The sequence below is a fragment of the Colobus angolensis genome, unplaced genomic scaffold (assembly GCF_000951035.1).
Source record: "Colobus angolensis palliatus isolate OR3802 unplaced genomic scaffold, Cang.pa_1.0 Scaffold92, whole genome shotgun sequence".
NCBI classification, from domain to species: domain Eukaryota; kingdom Metazoa; phylum Chordata; class Mammalia; order Primates; family Cercopithecidae; genus Colobus; species Colobus angolensis.
The window spans coordinates 5,724,719-5,745,783 of record NW_012123154.1 but is presented as its reverse complement, the minus strand read 5'-3'; the positions used below and the strand labels follow the sequence as shown (position 1 = coordinate 5,745,783).

The following is a 21,065-nucleotide window of genomic DNA, read 5'->3' as shown; positions in this document are numbered from 1 at the left end:
ATCAAATGACTCTATCTTGTACTTCATGCTCAATTTTGCTGAGAACCTAAAATTGTTCTAAAAATTGAAGTCTATTAAAGAAAATAAAATTATCTGATTAAGGGGCAAACTATGGCATTTTTTGCTTAGAACTTTTAACTTCTTGACTATCTATGGCTTAGGGATTAGTTTGTGGTCCCCTTTATGTACAGCAAAAGACATTAGAGAAATATGGTGTTGAACTAAGCAGCTGGAATACCAGCCTGTCACTAAACTTATGAAGAAAAAACTGACACTGAGTAATGGACAAATAGATGTGCTAAGATTTTTTTTTCTGTAAGGAAAAGCAGTTTTTGAAAAAGAATGCCTCATATTTATATTTTAAAATTAAAAAATAGCTTGTACACTGTGGTTTATGTGAAAGATGTTTATTTTCTTTCAAACAATATTAAAACAAATAAATTACTGTGCAGTTAACACAATGAGCACATAATACAGTTAATCTTTTAAAAGGCACTTCTGGTATAATCACTAAAGTAATATGGACAATTAGACAATTATTTGCTTTGACACTTTGTTCGTTTGCCCATTCATTTCAATTTTCTTTTAATATTCTTCAGTGAATTTCTTCATTTATAAACATTACAAAGTTCCATCATAAAATATGCCCAGATTGATTGACTTATCTTAATTCTATTTACTATTGATTCTATCACCAAAAAATCACATTTAAAAGACATTTTAAAATGTTATCCTTTATTTGGGTACTAAACTAATCACTCCTCCACAGAGTCATAAGAAAGTGTTTGAAATAGCCAAAAATAAATGAAGTGGAACTGGTGATATAAATCTTCCAGAAACAAAAGTTGGGTAAGCCAGAGGTTTTTTGTTATTCACACTGTTTATTCTTTTTAAGTGATTTTATTCATTTATTATTTTTAATTATACAATTTTAAATAGTATGCTTTTATTTTAAAAGAATTTAAAGTGTTTTTTAGTCAACAGGCAGGGTGTAGTTTTTTAATAAAAATTATAATGTTGTTAGCTTCCCAAAGCTAAGTCAAAATCAAAACACGTTCTCTAAAGAACATCCACAATTACTTTCAATTTTATCATAGATATATGCATAATCATAAGTATCAGCTCACCTGATTAAACTAATTTTCTTATAAAGAAAAACACCCTTCACATATCCTTACAAAAGATATTATTAATGTATATGATTAATGTTGAAACCTAACTAGCTGAACAAATATTCAACAGATTTCAGACCTCATATTCTTTCATTTTCAAGTTTATAACAAAATTAAGAAATTATAAAATACTAAGTATAAAAATTATGTCATAAATTGAGAGCTATGTTGAATATGAAAGCTGAGATGATATCTTTCTTAATAAATGAAATATTATAAACTGCAGTACAAACAGTACATCTTTACTGGTTATTCGTTTATTTTTAAAATAGAGACAGGGTTTCCCTGTGTTGCCCAGGCTGGTCTACAACTCCTGTGCTCAAGCAATCATCCTGCCTTGGCCTCCCAAAGTGCTGGGATTACAGGTTTGAGCCACCACGCCCAGCCTCTACCAGATGTTTTTTTTTAAGTTAATATAAATTGCAGGATTTGATTAAAATATTCTGATACAATAGTCAAATTCATATTATTTTATGCACAATCTGAAAAATACCGGATGTAATTGACAGTAATTTTTTTAAAATATAAGCAGTTCCTTTCCTTTATGTAGTTATGTTATTTTTAACTAAAAACAGTTCATGTATAAGACAATTAAATATGATTCCATCCCTTTCTGTGTAGTCATAAGAATAGCCATAAGCAAAAGTTAAAATTACATTTTTGATTTTTAAAAATGCAAAACAGATATTGAGAAGCCATCAACTGTGCCTGATGTATTTTCTAAATTATTTTTGTTGATCAATGACACCAACATGAATGATTTCATAGAAACCTAAAGATGCCACACAAAGTAGTATAGCATATAGACTCCTCAGTTGAAAGTTTGTATTGTGGCCAGGCGCAACGGCTCACAACTGTAATCCCAGTACTTTGGGAGGCCGAAGCAGGCAAATTACTTGAGTTCAGGAGTTTGAGACCAGCTTGACCAACATGGCGAAACCCCATCTCTATGTAGAAATACAAAACTTAGCCAGGAGTGGTGGTGTGCACCGTAATCCTAGCAGAGGTTGCAGTGAACTGAGATCGCACCACTGCACTCCAGCCTGGGGTACACAGCAAGACTCTGTCTGAAAAAAAAAAAAAAAAAGTTTCTATCGTGTTAATATACTAAAATAAAATTTCCCTGAGATGAAATGTCTTGCTGGCCCACAGGAATAACTATAAAACTCTATTCAGATTTTAATTATAATGAATTATAATTTAATCTGACATCCACTTAAAATAAGTGTTAATTTTTTTTATCATCAGCTGACTTGTGCTAATATTTTTACGTGGAATATTTCTAAATTTATTTCTAAACTAACATAATCAGAGAATTTGTTTAAAATATAATTTTCTAGAAACATACAAAGATGCACATGAACGGCTACTTTAGTAATAGCTTTCATGTTCTCTTCCAAGTACGAAATCGCCAATTTTTATGCTCTTAAAATCTACTGCCATTTAATTACTTCAAAAGTAGAGAAAAAAGCATTTAAAAAGTAAAAAATCTTTCCAAACACTTGTGTTGCTCATGTCAGAAGATTTCTACATTTTTAAAGATCAGGCAAGCATTAGTTTAAAAGATTTGCTCCTTTTCTTTCCTTCGTTTAACCAGGTTGGATATCACTCATGTTTTTAATTAGGAAGCCATTCACATGAAATAACTTCTCATTGAACGCTCTCAGAAATGCTGCTGAGATAATCTTCAGACTTCATTATAAAATTTGTCCATTCCTGACAAATGTCCTCCATGGAGAACTCTTCACCACCGTATTCCAGAGGAAGAATGTCTGGGAAATGCTGAAGCAAGCTTTGTGTGTAGTTGTTCCCATGCATATGAATCTGAAATAGCCAAAACATTTTAGAAGGAATCCTTATTAGATGCATTTCCAGTGGAAAATCAACCTCATAAAACAAGGTATTCTAATAACTTCTAAAAGAGGAAAATATAAATAGATACTACATCCTTTATTCCTCTGGTTATGAATCTAATAATTTTACTTATGTTTAGGTTGTGTTACTGTGGATCTAATAATCTTACTCTTTCTTGGATTTGCATTCTTATAACTCCATAAAATTTATAAAAAGTAATTTTCCTCTTCCATAAGTAAATTTTTAAAGACTATCTAAAGTTATTTTGTAAATTCTGTTCCCTTATTTGCAAGTGATTCTTACCAAACTAATACCTTGGGACTAGTCTATAGATAATAAAAATGTACTAGATGGTACTAATTCATATTAAGTAGAAGCATATACCTGAGCACACAATTAGGTCTATGAGAAACAATTCATATGGTACAGTCGATGGATACTGTTGGCTAGTATAAAGTTAAGAGACAGCCAGGTGCAGTGGCTCATGCCTGTAATCCCAGCACTTTGAGAGACCAAGGCAAGTGGATTGCTTGAGCTCAGGAGTTCAACAGCAGCCTGGGCAACATGGCTGGTACAAAAATATACAAAACTTAGCTGGGCATGGTGGTGTGGGACTGTAGTCCCAGCTACTTGGTGGGCTGAGGCAGGAGGACTGCTTGAACCCAGGAGGTGGAGGTTGCGGTGAGCTGAGATCGTGCCACTGCACAAAGTGAGACCCTGTCTCAAAAAAAAAAAAAAAAAAAGAATAAAAAAGTCAAAATTTTTAAAAAATATGAAAAGACAATTATAATGGTTGAGAAGCTTAACTTTTCAAATATTTTAAACTATAAAAATTGATCATAGAATGCCCTGAAGTTAAGAGAAAGCCATAGAAACTTGAACCAAAAGCACACCTGCTAAAATAAATAAATAAGCTTTTTCCACTTTCTAGGGCAAAATGTTCCTCTATGAATTCAACAGTCATTTAATAAGCACCTACTATGTGCCAGGGTATGAAGTTTGATGGATGAAATGAGTTTCCTATTCTCACTTAGGAAATTCACAAAGCCAATCTTTAATTTTTTTCTGAAATATGTAAAATATTATCAGTTAATTGAGAAGAAATTCTGTCTCCTCAGGAAGCGGCAAAATAAGAAAATGTATGGGGCATTGCCAAAAAGTTGAAAAGGAAAAAAGTGGCTGGATCAGTTTTTTCTCCCTATTTTGGCAAGTCTGTTTCATGTCAACTAACTTTTGCTGACATCCTTCCCCTAACTTCTCAACTTTTTACTGTTCTTTCTTTTTTCTCCATATTCTCCTGTTTCTTAGGTTCAGTTTATTCTTGTTTTTGTTTTTATCTAAAATATAACGCAAACTAGAAATAGCTATTTTTAGCTCTCTAAGAATTAAACAGAGGGAAGCCAACTATTATCAAGTTACACTGAAGATAGAAAAAGATGAACAAAAAAGTTGATTTGTATAAAAATACTAGAATAAAAAGTAGCTGAAAATGGCCATCTTTGCTAAAGCAGGCAATTTAAGGGTGGTTCCTGAAGACAAACAGAAATATCCACTAGATAACCTCTAAAGAAGCTCGAGGGGCATAACTTTCTGACCAGGTATAAGATGTTATATTTTCTTAATATGAAAGAACATCTTTTTTTAAAATTCCAAATGTGTTATTACAGTTTATATTATCACTGCTGACATTTCAGTAATTTTTTAGATTTAAATTGTTAAAGCCTTTACAAACTGTTTTGTGTTCAAGGCATTAGACGATGCCAATGTTTGTCTAAATAGATGCTCTAAAAATTCTTCTTTACAGATTAATTTAGAAGAATGGTTGCCATTCTTGAGAATGCATACTCTATTTTCAACCTTTCAAAAAGTCTAAGAGATATGAGATGTTTTTTCTGAAATAAGGCTCCATAGGGTAGGTAAAAAAAAAAAAAATCCAGTATCTTTGCCCTAACTAATGTGACATTGTCATATACCTCAGTTACTGTGGTTCTCAGTTACACTGAAACTGTTAGTTAGGCTTCACTGTTTAAGAAAAATGTTTATTTTTATTTGCATTAATAATAAATTCACATGGTTACAAATCAAAACAAGATAAAAGATACACAGTGAGAGATCTTGCTCCCAAACCTATTCTCATCTACTGTAGTTCACACTTCTTCTCTTGTTCCCTATAGATATCCACTTATATTGCTTTTTGTATATCCTTTTAATGTAAATGTATGAAATATATTCTTATTTCTCCCCTTTGTATACAAAAGGTAGCATGCCATAAACACTATTCCACATTTTGCTTACTTCAGTTTACAAAACATCCTGCAATCTCGTTGTTTTCTGTTGTGTCGATATTTATTTAACCAATGCCCTAATGGTGAACACTTGCTGGTTTTTAGTCTTCTGCTGCTGTGGCTCCTCTAATATATGTAATTTTGTTTACGTACAGGTAATTCAAGACAGTGATTTTGATGTCTTTGCCACACTGCCCTCTATAGGAATATACCATTAAGCATTCCAACCAGCAGTGTATGAAAAGCCCAGTTACCCCACAGTCATACAACCAATATGCCTCATTTTTATAAATTAAAACTAAATTTTAATTTACTTTTTTTTAGTTGGCTTGTTAGATAAATATTCAAAATATTAGGCTAACGACATAGATGGGCAGGTACGAGGAAAGATAATAAAGCAATCCTTAAATTAAAAAGAGTTGGAATGTTTGGTGTAGAGGAACACAAACTTGAATATGCTTTACTCACCCGTTCCTTAATTTTTTCAGTCAGGAATGGTTTGATCATGGAAAAGACAGCATGGAAAATTACTGGTTCATTTATCAAATGGATGCCACGAACTTTCAATGGAAATGAATCCTTTTGAAAATAAAAAAATCTTAATAACAAAACATAAATATTACAATCTGATACCTAATGTCAAGTCTCTTCTTTGAACACTTGCTAAACTTACGGAAATATCTAAAGTGTGATTTTATCTTCAAAATTATTTATTCCATCAACACAAAAGCCTGACTTACAGTTCACTGTCACGAGATTAAGAAAAGATCTCTAAAAAGGTTTCTTCTTATAGATTTGGCAAAGTATTTTACGAAATATCTGCACACTTTCACCAGAAAATTCCTTTCCCATCACATGTAGATGTTCTTTTAACGAACCAATGAGTCCTTTGGAAATTTACATTTAATTTTTTCCCCAAAAATATTTTGAGAAAAAAATTCATAAATATTGAAAGACTAGCACAATAGACACATACTTTTAAACTCTGACATTGGTATATGTCTTTAGCATCATAGTAATATAGGCTTATTTAGAAAGTTTACAAAGTTAAGAGTTGAAGGAAGAGGATAGTTTTCCTACCTACAAGTTGTATTATTAATACAGAGACCTTTCACTCCAAGGTTCTTTTATTTTTTTCCATGCATCGCTTTCAGAGGTGTATTATTAATTTGGGGATTGTCCTTCCAAATCCCTTCTATGTATAATTTTCTTTTAAACATAATTGCTACTATGCCGTCTAAATAATTTTCATCCCACTGGGTTCCACTGATATAATACAGCTTTTGTAAATATCATGTTTTATCATTGTTGCAAGAATCCATCAAATGAATGTACCATTTCTTAAGTAACCACGTTTCTATTTTCTGGACTAATAAACTATTTTATTTTATTTTATTTTATTTTATTTTATTTTACTTCTTTACTGAAATTGATGCTGCAGTAACTGTCTTTATGTATAGGAGAAGTGGTGGCTGTAAGCACAAGTTTTACATTCAGATGACCTGGGCTGGAATTCTCACTTCACTACTGACAAACTGTGTGTGCCTGGGCATCGCTATGTCACTTCTCGGATATAGTTTATTAATTGCAAAGTGGGAAAATACAATAGTCATATGTCATAGGCTCAGTGTGGACATTAAAAGGTAATGCATTTGAAACACTTAGCAAAGTACCTGGCACATAGTAAGCTATTATTATTATATGCAATCTTTAATATATTAAAGATTATTCCTTAGCTAGTTTCCCAGAAATAGAATTACTGAGTCAAAGATGATGACCACCTTAAAAACCTTTTGAAAAAAAAGATATCAATATATACCTACCAAGACTTATGTGACATCTTATTGTGCCATTGCTTATACATTTTTTAATCAATTTTTAATTTAGGAAAAATATTTTAATGATGAAAAGATAAAGTCACCACATATTAAGATGCATAAATCCTCTCGTTACTAATTTGAACATATTTTTGCAGTTTGTTGCAACATTTTTTCTTTTATAAACTAATAACATTTTACTTCCTCTTAGCATTATTGAATTCTACATATCATTTCCAAAATTGTATTTAAATTTCTAATAAATGTTCTTTTGCTTCTCTTTGTCTAATATATAACAAAATGTAAAACTATAATTTGGAAGTATTATGCCTGACAGTTAAAATATACATTTACCGTAAGTACAGCAGCAATCTTCTTGGCTACAGATGGAGTGATTTGAAAAGCATGAGAAAGCTGCCAGCCTTCCAGATCAAAGATAGCCTTGATTCCATTCCGCTGAGTTTCTACCTCCCGTACAATAAGCTCGGATGTGATTAGACTTACTCGAAATACATCATAAGCTGTAAAAACTTTGGGGTCCCAGTGTGCTAAAAAAAATAAAGCATATCATATCTTAGCATTGTATAAAAAATCAGAAAGGTTTCCAAAGGGAGATTAATTCATTTTAGACTTAAAAGATCAGTTGAAATAAAAGCATCTACAAAGATCATGAATTGAATAATAAATCCAACTGGGGTACAAGAACATGTGCCTGCTTCTCCCTCCCTCCTCAAATTCTAGCAAACAATGACTTTTAAAGAGTATGGGGGAAAAAGGAATGGATGCAGGATGAATTTGACTGCAAGATGAAGTTACAACCTCACATAAAGATGGGAATGCCATTGTGTATGCTCCAAGCTCAGAGGTGTTGGAAATGGAAAAGCAAGGGCCTGGATTATAAAGAGCAATTAGGGCCCCATAGTAACTAAAGAGGTAGCTAAGAGAAATGCATGAGGAAACAGAGAGGCAAGTTGATCCTCTGACAGCCTTCCAGTGGTAAGTAGCACATTGCAGAGTCATGTCCCTGTAGGCTAGAGCAGGAAGTGAGGGCTTGGGAAAGAAGAGCCAGGGAAGCACTTAGGTGGCTGCCCACACCAAAGAGAAACAGGGAGTACCTGTGCTAAGAGAGAAGTTACTGAGATTCTTGTTCATTCATCTCACCCCTTCCCACCACCCCCGGGACAGGCCACGCCATTCAGAAATGACAGTAATGGATGGACAAGCAGATAATCTTTTTTAAAAGACATCTATTCCTTAAAAATTAGAATATTAAACACATTCATACACAGAGAGAGAGGGAAGCCAAACTCAATAGACAAAGGCATCAACTCGAGAAAATAAGAAAGCAGGAGACACTTAAAAACATAATAGAAGCCAGGTGCAGGTGCCGTGGTAGGTGCCTGTATTTCCAGCTACTAGGGTGGCTGAACTGGGGGCAGGGGGGACACTGAAGCCCAGGAGTTTGAGTCCAATCAGGGCAACATAGCAAGAACCAGTCTGTAAAAAAAAATTTTTAAGAATTTTTTTAAAGAAGCATAATAGTTTCAGCAGGGGGCAGGAAAAATACTGTAAGTTATTATAAGAACAGGCTATTATTAAAAAGACTCAGTTGAGATCTTAGAAATAAAAAGACAAGTTTTTTTAAAAAATTCATTGATGGGATAAATGCTAGAAAAGACAGAGCCGATCAAGAAAAAATGGTTTGGAAGATTAAGTTGAAGAATTCTCTCAAATTTGGCACAAAAGAGCCAAGAGTTCACATGTATGAATAAAAAGGTAAGAAACACATGCAGCTGGATCCAGGAGTTTCAACATCCAACTAATAAAAGTTCTAGAAGGCAGTAACAGAGAACAAAGGAGAAAGGAATCATAGCAATAGAGAAAAGTTCTCCAAAGCTGAAAAAAGCATGTAAGTCTTCAGACTGAAGTGCCTAACAGGATGAATGAAAAAGAAAAAAAAAAAAATCTTAACTAAGTAATAGTAAATTTTCAAGCAAACAAACAAAGTTTCTGGCATGGGGAACTGGATAGAATGGTAACACCATTTATTTATTTATTTTTAACTCTTTTTTAGATTCAGGAGGTGCATGTGCAGGTTTGTTACAATGGTATACTGCATAATGCTGAGGTTTCAGGTATAGATGATCTTGTCACCCAGGTATGTGAGCATAGTACCCAATAGTTAGTTTTTCAACCCGTGCTCCCCTCCTTCCCTCTCCTCTCTTGTCGTCTCCACTGTCTACTGTTCCCATCTTTAAGTCATATATACCCAGTGTTTAGCTCCTACTTACAAGTGAGAACGTGTGGTATTTGGTTTTCTGTTCCTGTCTTAATTCACTAAAGAGAATGGCCTCCAGCTGCATCCATGTTGCTGCAAAGGACATAATTTCATTCGTTTTATGGCTGTGTAGTATTCCATGGTGTACATGTGGTACCATTTATTAAGAGACGTGTTTGGGTGAAAAAGATCATAAGTATGGACATGTTAAAATGGTGACTATGAGACATCCAACTGGGTGCAGCTGGAATAGGAGTTAGTTGTGTGGGTCGGGATCCTCAAGGAAAAGGTGGGAGTGAAGATACAAATCTGGGGGTTGTTTGTGCCTATATGACGATCCATATGAGACAATCTAGGATTGCCTCAGAGCTATATTTTTCTCTATCAAAGCAGAGAGATAAAGTAGCATAAAAAGAAAATGCTGAGGCCAATGTCCTAAAAAAATTCAGAGTTTAAAGGATGAATAGAAGAGAAGATGCCAGCAAAAGAGATTAAGGAGGAGCAGCCAGTGATGTCAGAGGAAAACACCAGGCGGATATGGCATCAGAGAAGCCAAGGGAAGAGGATTTTTCAAGAAAGAAGAAGTGACTCACTGTGTTGAGAGGTTAAGTGAAATAGAACTAAACACGTCCATTAGATGTGGTGAAAAGAAAGTCACTGATTGTTGGTTATGTTCATTTCAGCAGGGATGGCAGTGAAATCAAACTAGGGTGGGCTGAGGAAGAACTGTGAGAAAATGTGGATGGTGGACATCACTAACAAAAGGAGTGTGGCTGAGAACAACAAGAGGAGGAGATGGATATAAGGAGATGGAGAAGGATGGAGAGTTTTGTGGAAACAAGTTTTTGTTTTGTTTTCGGTGGCTGGCTGTTAACTGATTTAAATGATAACGTAGCATGTAGTAGCAAGAGAAAAGTTGAAGATCTAGAAAAACAAAGAATAAACAGAAATATTCCTAAGAAGGCACAATGGGATTGCTATTTTTTAATTTTTATTTTCTATCATATTAATGGATCCTTTAGGAGGTGTGTTATTTTTTAAAAGTCTCAGATTTCTGGCCGGGTATGGTGGCTCACACCTCTGATTCCAGCACTTTGGGAGGCCAAGGTGGGCAGATCACTTGAGGCCAGGAGTTCAAGACCAGCCTGGCCAACATGGTGAAACTTCATCTCTACTAAAAATACAAACTTAGCTGGGCATAGTGGCACATGCCTGTAGTCTCAGCTACTTGGAAAGCTGAGGCAGTAGAATCGCTTGAACTCAGGAGGCGGAGGTTGCAGTGAGTCAAGGTGGCCCACTGCTCTCCAGCCTGGGCAACAGAACAAGACTCTCTCAAAAAAAAAAAAAAAAAAAAACCAAACCTCAGATTTCTCATAAGAATTTGAATAATCAACCCACAGGTAACCCAGATAAAAATACTATACTAACTTCAGACATTGGCTGAATACAATAATGATAAAAAACAAGCAGAACAAATGAAGTTTGCCAATCAAAAAAATAGTTAATATCCTAAGTTCTGAACCAACCAACATAATTGTTTGACCTACACTGGCTAATATGGTAGCCGTTAGCCATGTGTGGCCATTCAAATTTAAATTAAAAATTTAGTTTCACCGGGTGCAGTGGTTCATGCCTAGAACCCTAGCACTTTGTGGGTCTGATAGGGGAGGATTGCTTGAGGCCAGGAGTGAGACCATCCTGGGCAACATAGTGAGAACGCATCTCTAAAAACTAAAAGTAAAATAACCGACTGGGTGTGGTAGCACATGCCTCTAGTCCCAGCTACTCCAAACGCTGAAGCGGGAGGATCACTTGAGCCCAGGAGTTCAAGGCCGCAGTGATCTATGATTGTGCCACTGCACTCTAGCCCAGGTGGCAGAGCAAGATCCTAGCTCAGAAGAAAAAAAAAAATCTGTTTCTTAGTTGCAGTAGTCACATTTCAGCGTTCAATAGCCACATGAGAATAGTGGCTACTATAGAACGGTTTCATCATCATAGAAAGTTCTGTGGTACACTGCTGGCTAGAATTTAAGCTCCGTTGAGGCAAAAGAAAAATATACCTCATATTTTGAATTCCTTCTCCAGTATCTACTTCACATGTATTGAGTGCTTTTGTGTACCAGGTAATGCTCTTGTTATATTTTAGGTAGACAGACTGATTGATTGATTTCATGCTTACAGCAACCCTATGTGATAGCTTTTCACTATGCCCATTTTACAGATGAGAAAATGCAGTTACAGCTACATAGTGTTTCACACAGCTAGAATGTAGCAGAGCTGAGATTCCAATCCAGGTCACATGCTCCAGAACCTGTATTCATAAGAACTAAGCCACAGTCAAAACTTCACACTCACTGTCAAATTTTACTTTTGCTGCTGTAGTATACTATGGAATCTCAAAAGACATAAAATTATATCCTCTAGTATGTTGGCTGATGAAGGTCAAAACTTAGCTTCACCTTGGGTTGCCCGACCCGCATGGAGGAAAGGGCTGTGTGCATTTTCTCATTGCTTTTACTACACAGAGATGGTATCTAGAGGAAGTAGTTATGCTAAAGTTCTATCAAAGAGCTCCATCACAGATTTCCTTCTTTAACTCCTCCCATTAATTCAATTAAATTTAGAAAAGTTTTCATTTTACTCATAAAACTTTCTGAGTTTCTCCCTTTCATCTTAGAATAACAGAACATACAGGAGATTTGCAACATACCTTCCTGTTCTGACCATCACTAAATTACGTTTTCTTGATTTTCAAATCTCTTGAGTTAAACAATATACTTCTAAATTAATGTGCTACATGAGGCCCAGAAAATATCCCTACTGGTTCAGTGTTAAGGTATTTATGATCAAAGCTGCACATCTGCTTTCTCACTATCAAGGTGTCACTTTTACTTCTTCACCTGCCTCAGTCAGTTTATGAACAAACTAGAAACAATAAAATCTAGCCAGGCAACGCAGAGCCAAGACATTTACAGAAATAGTTAGCTGCAGGTTTCAGTTTTATAGTTCTTGGACCCCCGAGTAAGTTACCAGGTAAAATATACAACATCCAATTAAAGTTGAATTTCAGATAACCAGTATATAATTTTTAACATAAGGATGCTCCATACATACTTAAAAACACTATTTGTTGTTTATCTGAAATTCAAATGTAACTGGGCATCCTTTAATTTTATAACATATAGGTTTATTTTCTAAATAAAACATAGGTACTTTGTTAAATCTGGCAAGACTACCCCTAAATAGCTCAAGGAACTTCATTGCTATGAGCTCATTCAATTTCCTCTGACACTAGTGCAGCAATGAAAGAACAGAAAGATCATGATGTCTGTTTTATATATGGGATTTCATGATTAACTCAATTTTATTTGACACTTAAGCTAGCACACAAAAATAAAAAATAAAAAACAGCCCCAAATCATTTTACTCCATCTTCCAATATCCTTTCAAAAATTAAATACAGTATCTTCTTGCAGTATAGCAAGCAGTTGAGTTATAGGCAGGTATCTTATCTATAAGCAGGCAAGAAATGCAAATATTTAAATATTTTAAATCTTTAAAGATATAAATATTTCTGTAAAATTATAATTCGAAAATTCTGGTCATGAAATGATAGTTTATCTTTGTCCTTCCAACTGGGTCATGAGAAATTCTGGGAATAGTGTGAGTCCTTCTCCTGTGCCTGTCATTTTTACTCACATACAGGTCTGAGGGAAGACAGAAGTTATAGGTCACCAACTGCTATGGTCTGAATGTTTGCATCCCCTCAACAGTCATATGCGGAAATTCTGACTCCCAATGTGATGGTAGTGAGAGGTGAGGCCTTTGTGAGATGATGAGGTCATGAGGATGGAACCCTCATGAATAGGATTAGTTCCCTTATGAATCCCAAGAGAGATGCCTTTTCCCTTCCAATATGTGAGGTTAAAGTGAGAGATGTCACCTAGGAACCAGGTAGCAGCCCTCACCAAACACCAAATCTGCCAGTGCCTTCATCTTGGACTTCCCAGCCTCCAGAACTGTTAGAAATAGAATTCTGTTTTCATAAGTCATCCAGTCTATGGCATTTTGTTATAGTGGCCTGAATACACTAAGACACCAATCTACAAGAAACACTAGCAACACCTAATAGAAAAAAGGGGGATGCAATGAGAATAAACAGGAGTTAATGGAATACAGTGTTTGCAACAGCTCCCAGAGGAGTTGCCTTTCCTCTGTACCCTCCTCCACCCAAAAGAATGAGCTTCTTGCTCCTCGGCCTGGGGCATTTTCGAACTAGTCATTCACTCACTCATTCCACAAATATTTAGTGACTACGTACCAAGTACCAGACCATGTTTTCAGTGCTTGGAATACACCAGTAAACAGAGCAGATAAAATCTATAATCTCATGGAGTTTACATTATAGCCCAGAATTCTGGTTGTTTTTTGTTCATTCGTTTGTTTGAGACAGACTCTTGCTCTTTTGCCCAGGCTGGACTGCAATGGCGCAATTGGTTCACTGCAACCTCTGCCTCCCAGGTTCATGTGATCCTCCTGCCTTGGCCTCCCAAGTAGCTGGGATTACAGGCATGCACCACTACACCTGGCTAATTTTTGTATTTTTAGTAGACATGGGGTTTCACCATACTGGCCAGGTTGGTCTCAAACTCCTGACCTCAGCTGGGATTTGTACTACCCACTAAGCATTTTTGAAACACTATTCCATGATTTTTTAAAATATTCTCATACTATTTATCTTCAATATTTTCCTTTCTTCTTATCTTGTACAGTTGACTGCATGGAAGAATGGAACTAGGATTTTCACTTGTATCTGTTAATTTTCTCACAACTGCCAAAGTGTTATTCTATTTGGGGGACATTAAGACCTAAATTAACCTAAGTTAAAACCTAAAATTTTAAATTAAAGCCCAAATTCCTAAAGATGAACACTTTGAAGCTTTCTATATGGTGTTCAAGGAAGAAATGGAAGAAAGAGAGAAGAGAGCGGAGGGAACAGAACTGAACTGGAGGAGAGGAGAAAAAAAGAAGAGTTGTATATGACTTACCGATTCTGTAAATAAGAACTTTGCTGCCGGTAGGATCCCTGGATCTCAGGACTCCATGGTAGCCAGCCTTTAGGAGGCCAATAATACTTCTAGGGTGTAGATCTGCACTTATTTCTGGACATTCTGCTCTCCACTTATAATAGTTTTGTAGTAACTGAAAAATAAAATTAAAATTGTCTACAAATGGCATACATGGTAAGGATTTTGTAAAAATGGAAGAAAAGCTTTGGCATTGTGTATAAACTTTGCCATCCATTATGTCAAGAGTTTAATCTGGGGTATCTTTTTAGCTGTGAAAACTGAAAGTTCCCTTTATCAAGGATCTGAGGTGACCAGGGTTTATCACAAATTCAGAGGTGAGCAATTTTCATTCACCACCCATGGTAGATATTCTCCAAAGACAGTCCACCAATTCCTCCCCTCCTGATATACCCATGCACCATTCTTCCCATTAAGAGGTGGCATCTATTTGCTTCCCTCCCCTTGAATCTAGGCTGGCCTTCCACCTCGCTTTGATCTAATATCAATTGGCAGAAGTGACACTTCATGGGCCAAGCTTTAAGAAGCCTGGTACCTTCTGAATTTACTATTTAGAATTCAGACACTATGTGAGATTACTGAATGATAGCAGTTCATGTGGAGAGAGGCATGCAGGTTGAGAGGCCATCCTGGATAGTGTGACTTCAGCCAAGTTCCCATCTAATGCCATGTGGAACAGAGATGAACCACTCTCACTGAGCCCTGCGCAAACTGGTGATATCAAAAACAAATAAATCATTGTGTTTTAAGCCACTTATTCTTGGAGTGGCTTGTTATTCAGCAATAGAGAACTGAAACACCACCAGTGGTATTTTTTGAAATAAGGAAGTATAGAAATCAATCAAATGAGTTACAAGAGCCCAGTAGCAGTATGCTTGGGTATTGGATCTTGTCAAAATATGGTTTGAAGAAATCCCACTTTCTTTCTTTCCAAAAGAATCATCAGAAATGTCTAATCGCATATGCAAAAATACAAACACCACCAGCATATTGTGGAAAATACTAAAGCAAATTATGTATTCAAAAATTATTATGTTTATATTTTAATTTTCCTCTTTATGATTTTTGGCACTCTCAATTTTTCACAAGTTATAATATATTTGTTTTGAGTTTAAAGAGACCTATTAACAACATGAAACTGCAATGCAAAGAAAAGGACAGAATTTATATTTGAGAGTCACTGGAATAAACAAGGTAACTATAACCACAAAAACAGCAATGATTTGGTGGAGAAACTATAAACGACAAAAACTAGAGAGGAAAATGCTGAGCCTTGGAAAATGTTAATGGCTGGGAATGGCTGGAGGAAGAGAGAAACTGGGTGGACCTTAAGAGAACCAGCACTGGTACAGGAGAGGGAAGACAGTGCCATCTGTGTTGCTCTGCTCCCCCTCATCTCCATCTCTGATTTATCTCCCTCTCTTTCTCTCTCTGTCTGTCTCCCTCTATTTCATTTCTGTATTTAATAACTTTTCTTAACTTTAAAAAAAGAGAGAATGTTGCTAAGAGTTAAACGCAAGAGAGAAGTAAGAAAGAAAAAAGTCGATTTGCCAACAAAGAAATAACTGGTGACCTAAATAGCAGTTTCCAAAAGCAGTGAGAACAACAGGCACATTGTGGATCCTAATATCTTCACCCTACTCTATAAGGTGAATTTCTCTTCCTCCTCCAGTCTTAGGGGGTACCAGAATAACTGTTAATAGCATTCTACAATGCTTTTTACTTTTCTGATAGTTTCCTCAGACACAAAAAGTCTTTTTCATTCCAATTCAAGTAAAATGTTGGAGGCAGCATATTAGTAACTATATAGAAATGTTTTTTTTCCCCTGTGGAATGATAAAAGTTGTGGCTTTATTAGAAGGGATGATTTAGGTTTAATAGTGGCAGGGTGCTCGGCTTATTCATCTCTGCAGAGTGCTGCACACTCAGAAGATAACAACACGTGTTGAATGAAAGAATAGATTAAGTCATGAGTAAACCAACTGGATCCACACACTTGAAAAACTGACTTCTATGTAGAGGCACAAATCACTATCTGGCACAATTTTTGCAAACTGAAAGATCTAAACCTGGATCTTTGGTCGTTACTTATCCACTGATAGATAAATTCACAGTACAGTTGTCATAAATAAACTATGTAAATGACTGCTACTGAGCAATTCTCAAACAAATCACTCTATGTCCACAACAACAACAAAGAAGTGGCTAAAAATAAATATTCATTATTGGAAGGTGTCTGTTTTGCAAACATTAGAAGTAAATAAACATTTAAAATGTTACGGGTTAACTATGTTTTGTAATAGAGTAGGTTTCTTCTTACATGTTTCATGTACTTTGAAGCAAAATAAGAACCACCATATTTGAAGCACTTTTATAGGGTCTAATGCCATCATTTGAATTCCTCCTCACAACCACCCTGAGAAGTAGCTACAGTTGTGGCATTATAAGAATAAGAAAAGTAACGCTCCAACCAGGCGCAGTGGCTCACGCTGTAATCCCAGCACTTTGGGAGGCCAAAGTGGATGCATCACGAGGTCAAGAGATCAAGACCATCCTGGCCAACATGGTGAAACCCCATCTCTAAAACTACAAAAATTAGCTGGGTGTGGTGGCGCGTGATCAGGAGGCTGAGGCAGGAGAATCACTTGAAACTGGGAGGCGAAGGTTGCAGTTATCTGAGCTGAGATCGTGCCGATGCGCTCCAGCCTGGCAACAGAGCGAGACTCTGTCTCAAAAAAAAAAAGTAAAGTAAAACTCCGAGAAGTTACACATTTGTTCAAGGGCAATAACTGTCAGGAGCAGAGTAGAAACTGAAATGGACACATGATATGAAAAATTTTATAAAACAAGCTGCATTTAGAAAGAAATTAGCAGGGAGAATCTATGGAATTTTGAAAGCTTTGGGAAAATCATAAAGATAATTATAGCATAAAAAGCTTATCATATGGAACAAAAGTATAAGGAACTGGGCTATCACTTGATAGAAGGAATTCATGAGACTATGTAGAACAGGCAGAGAAGTGAATGGTTATCTGTTTTATATGTTGAGAAGTGAATGGTTATCTGTTTTATATGTTTGGTGTTTTAAACAGAAGAGGCAAGTGCAGTGTATTTGAGAGCACAGGTTGTCTCCTGAGCCCCACCCAAGTTCAAATCTCTGCTTCAACACATAATAGCTACATAATTTCAGACAAGTTACTTACTCTTTATATCTGTTTCTCCCAAAATGAGAAAATAATAAAAGATAATCCATGAAAACCCTACTTACCAAAGTATGTTGCATTCTATAAGCACATTAGCTATTAGGATTATATAATAAAATCTTACTAATTCATTATAACTTCAAATACAAAAACTAAAATAATGAGAAATTTCATTGTGACTAAAGCACTTATCAAGCTTTCTTTATACAAAAACTATAGGGCTTCTATATTACGAATGAAGAAGTTAGAGTTGAATTAAGTGCTATTGCAGAGGAAAATGAAAAAAAATTTTGCATTCCTACCCTTTCCTTTTCCTTTCCAGTTGGCAGAAAAGCAAGACAAAGAGTTCACAGACAGAAACTTGATTTCTATCCAGTAGATTTAGACACAGTCCTGCTAGCCAATTCCTCAAGGGCATGGTGCAATGAAAACAATTCCTTATTTAAGGAATACAGAAAAAAATATATATGTCCCAGGGGCTGAGGGTCAATTTTATTTTTCTATTTAAACGTTACTTTTTTAAAAGCAGCTAAAAGGAAATCAGTAAGTTAAACATGTTTTATTGTTAGTTATCTCTAAACATATATATGTTTAATGCCTTATTTAAGCTCCATTCTTCATAGGACCTGAGATTGTGTTTTCATATTCAGCAGTTACTAGTACATATTAGTTTATTACTCATGATATTGGGATACTTATATAGACATCTAAAAAATGAAAATAAATAAAGCTGGATTCCTATTTTACTCCTAACATAAAAACAAATCTCAATAGATCAAAGACTCCAACATAAAAAAGATAAGACATAAATAACTAGAAAAAATTTTGGACAAGAGAAGAGATTATAAAACCCAAAGGCAATCAAAGACTAATAAAATCAATTCATTTGATTACATTAAAATTTAAAATTCTGCACAGAAATAATATAAATAATATAACAGACAAAAATCAAGGACAAAGGCCTAAAATACCTAAAAATATTTTACAAATCAGTAAAACATAAAAATGGGATCCATTATAAGATAGCTGAATAGGAACAGCTCTGGTCTGCAGCTCCCAGCGTGATCAATGCAGAAGACAGGTGATTTCTGCATTTCCAACTGAGGTACCCAGTTCATCTCATTGGGACTGGTTGGACAGTGGGTGCAACCCACAGAGGGTGAGCTGAAGCGAGGCTGGGCATCACCTCACCCGGGAAGCACAAGGGGTTGGGGGATTTCCCTTTCCTAGCCAAGGGAAGCCATGAGAGACTGTACCTGGAAAAAGGGACGTGCCCACCCAAATACTATGCTTTCCCAAGGTCTTAGCAACCGCAGACAAGGAGATTCTCTCCAGCGCATGGCTCAGGGGGTCCCATGCGCATGGAACCTTGCTCGCTACTAGCACAGCAGGCTGAGATCTATCTTCAAGGTGGCAGCCTGGCTCCGGGAGGGGCGTCTGCCATTGCTGAGGCTTGAGTAGGTAAACTAAGCAGGCCAAAAGCTCAAACTGGGTGGAGCCCACCGCAGCTCAACAAGGCCTATGGCCTCTATGGACTCCACCTCTGTGGACAGGGCATAGCTGCACAAAAGACAGCAGACAGCTTCTGCAGACTTAAACATCGCTGTCTGACAGTTCTGAAGAGATGAGTGGTTCCCCTAGCATGGTGTTTGTGCTCTGAGAATGAACACACTGCCTCCTCAAGTGGGTCCCTAACCCCTGTGTAGCCTAACTGGGAGACACCTCCCAGTAGGGGCCGACAGACACCTCATATAGGCCCCTCTGGGATGAAGCTTCCAGAGGAAGGATCAGGCAACAATATTTGCTATTCTTCAATATTTGCTGTTCTGCAGCCTCCACTCGTGATACACAGGCAAACAGGGTCTGGAGTGGACCTCCAGCAAACTCCAACAGACCTGCAGCTGAGAGACCTGGCTGTTAGAAGGAAAACTAACAAACAGAAAGGAATAGCACCAACATCAACAAAAAGTACATCCAAACCAAAACCCCATCTGTAGGTCATGGACATCAAAGACCAAAGGTAGAAAAAACCACAAAGATGGGGAGAAACCAGAGCAGAAAAGCTGAAAATTCTAAAAACCAAAGCACCTCTTCTACAAAGGATCACAGCTCCTCACCAGCAATAGAACAAAGCCAGACAGAGAATGACTTTGACGAGTTGACAGAAGTCGGCTTCAGAAGGTCAGTAATAACACACTTCTCTGAGCCAAAGGAGCATGTTCAAACCCATCACAAGGAAGCTAAAAACCTAGAAAAAAAGGTTAGACAAATGGCTAACTAGAATAAACAGTGTAGGGAAGACCTTAAATGACCTGATAGAACTGAAAAACATGGCACGAAAACTTCGTGATGCATGCACGAGCTTCAATAGCTGATTTGATCAAGTGGAAGAAAGCGTATCAGTGACTGAAAATCAAATTAATGAAATAAAGCAAGAAGACAAGGTTAGAGGAAAAAGAGCAAAAAGAAGTGAACAAAGACTCCAAGAAATATGGGACTATGTGAAAAGACCAAATCTACTTTTGATGGGTGCACCTGAAAGTGATGGGGAGAATGGAACCAAGTTGGAAAACACTCTTCAGGATATTATCCAGGAGAATTTCCCCAACCTAGCAGGGCAGATCAACATTCAAATTCAGGAAATACAGAGAACACCAGAAAGATACTCCTCAAGAAGAGCAACCCCAAGACACATAATTGTCAGATTCACCAAGATTGAAATGAAGGAAGAAATGTTAAGGGCAGGCAGAGAGAAAGGTCAGGTTACCCACAAAGGGAAGCCCATCAGACTAACAGCAGATCTCTCGACAGAAACCCTACAAGCCAGAAGAGAGTGGGGCCAATATTCAACATTCTTAAAGAAAAGAATTTTCAACCCAGAATTTTATATCCAGCCAAACTAAGCTTCATAAGTAAAGGAGAAATAAAATCCTTTACAGACAAGCTGAGAGATTTGTCACCACCAGGCCTGCCTTACAAGAACTCCTGAAGGAAACACTAAACATGGAAAGGAACAACCAGTACCAGTCACTGCAAAACATGCCAAATTGTAGAGACCATCAATGCCATGAAGAAACTGCATCAATTAATTGGCAAAAAAACCAGCTAACATCACAATGACAGAATCAAGTTCACACATAACAATATTAACCTTAAAAGTAAATGGGCTAAATGCCCCAATTAAAAGACACAGACTGGCAAATTGGATAGTCAAGACCCATCAGTGTGCTATATTCAGGAGACCCATCTCACATGCAGAGACACATATAGGCTCAGAATAAAGGAATGGAAGGCCAGGCGCGGTGGCTCATGCTTGTAATCCCAGCACTTTGGGAGGCCAAGACAGGCGGATCACGAGGTCAGGAGATC

The 21,065-nt window shown here is 36.4% G+C and overlaps 1 protein-coding gene across 1 annotated transcript in view; it reads right to left on the bottom strand.

Annotated features, from left to right (window-relative positions):
• Positions 1-1,428: 1,428 nt before the first annotated feature.
• TTPA (tocopherol (alpha) transfer protein) overlaps positions 1,429-21,065 on the bottom strand; it is a gene marked incomplete at its 5' end in the record, with an annotated part of 26,157 nt that continues 6,520 nt past the window's right edge. The window contains 4 exons of the mRNA XM_011931968.1: positions 1,429-2,996; positions 5,780-5,890; positions 7,483-7,676; positions 14,455-14,608. Coding sequence (XP_011787358.1) covers positions 2,823-2,996; positions 5,780-5,890; positions 7,483-7,676; positions 14,455-14,608 — 633 coding nt within the window. The remainder of the gene's footprint in view (positions 2,997-5,779; positions 5,891-7,482; positions 7,677-14,454; positions 14,609-21,065) is intronic.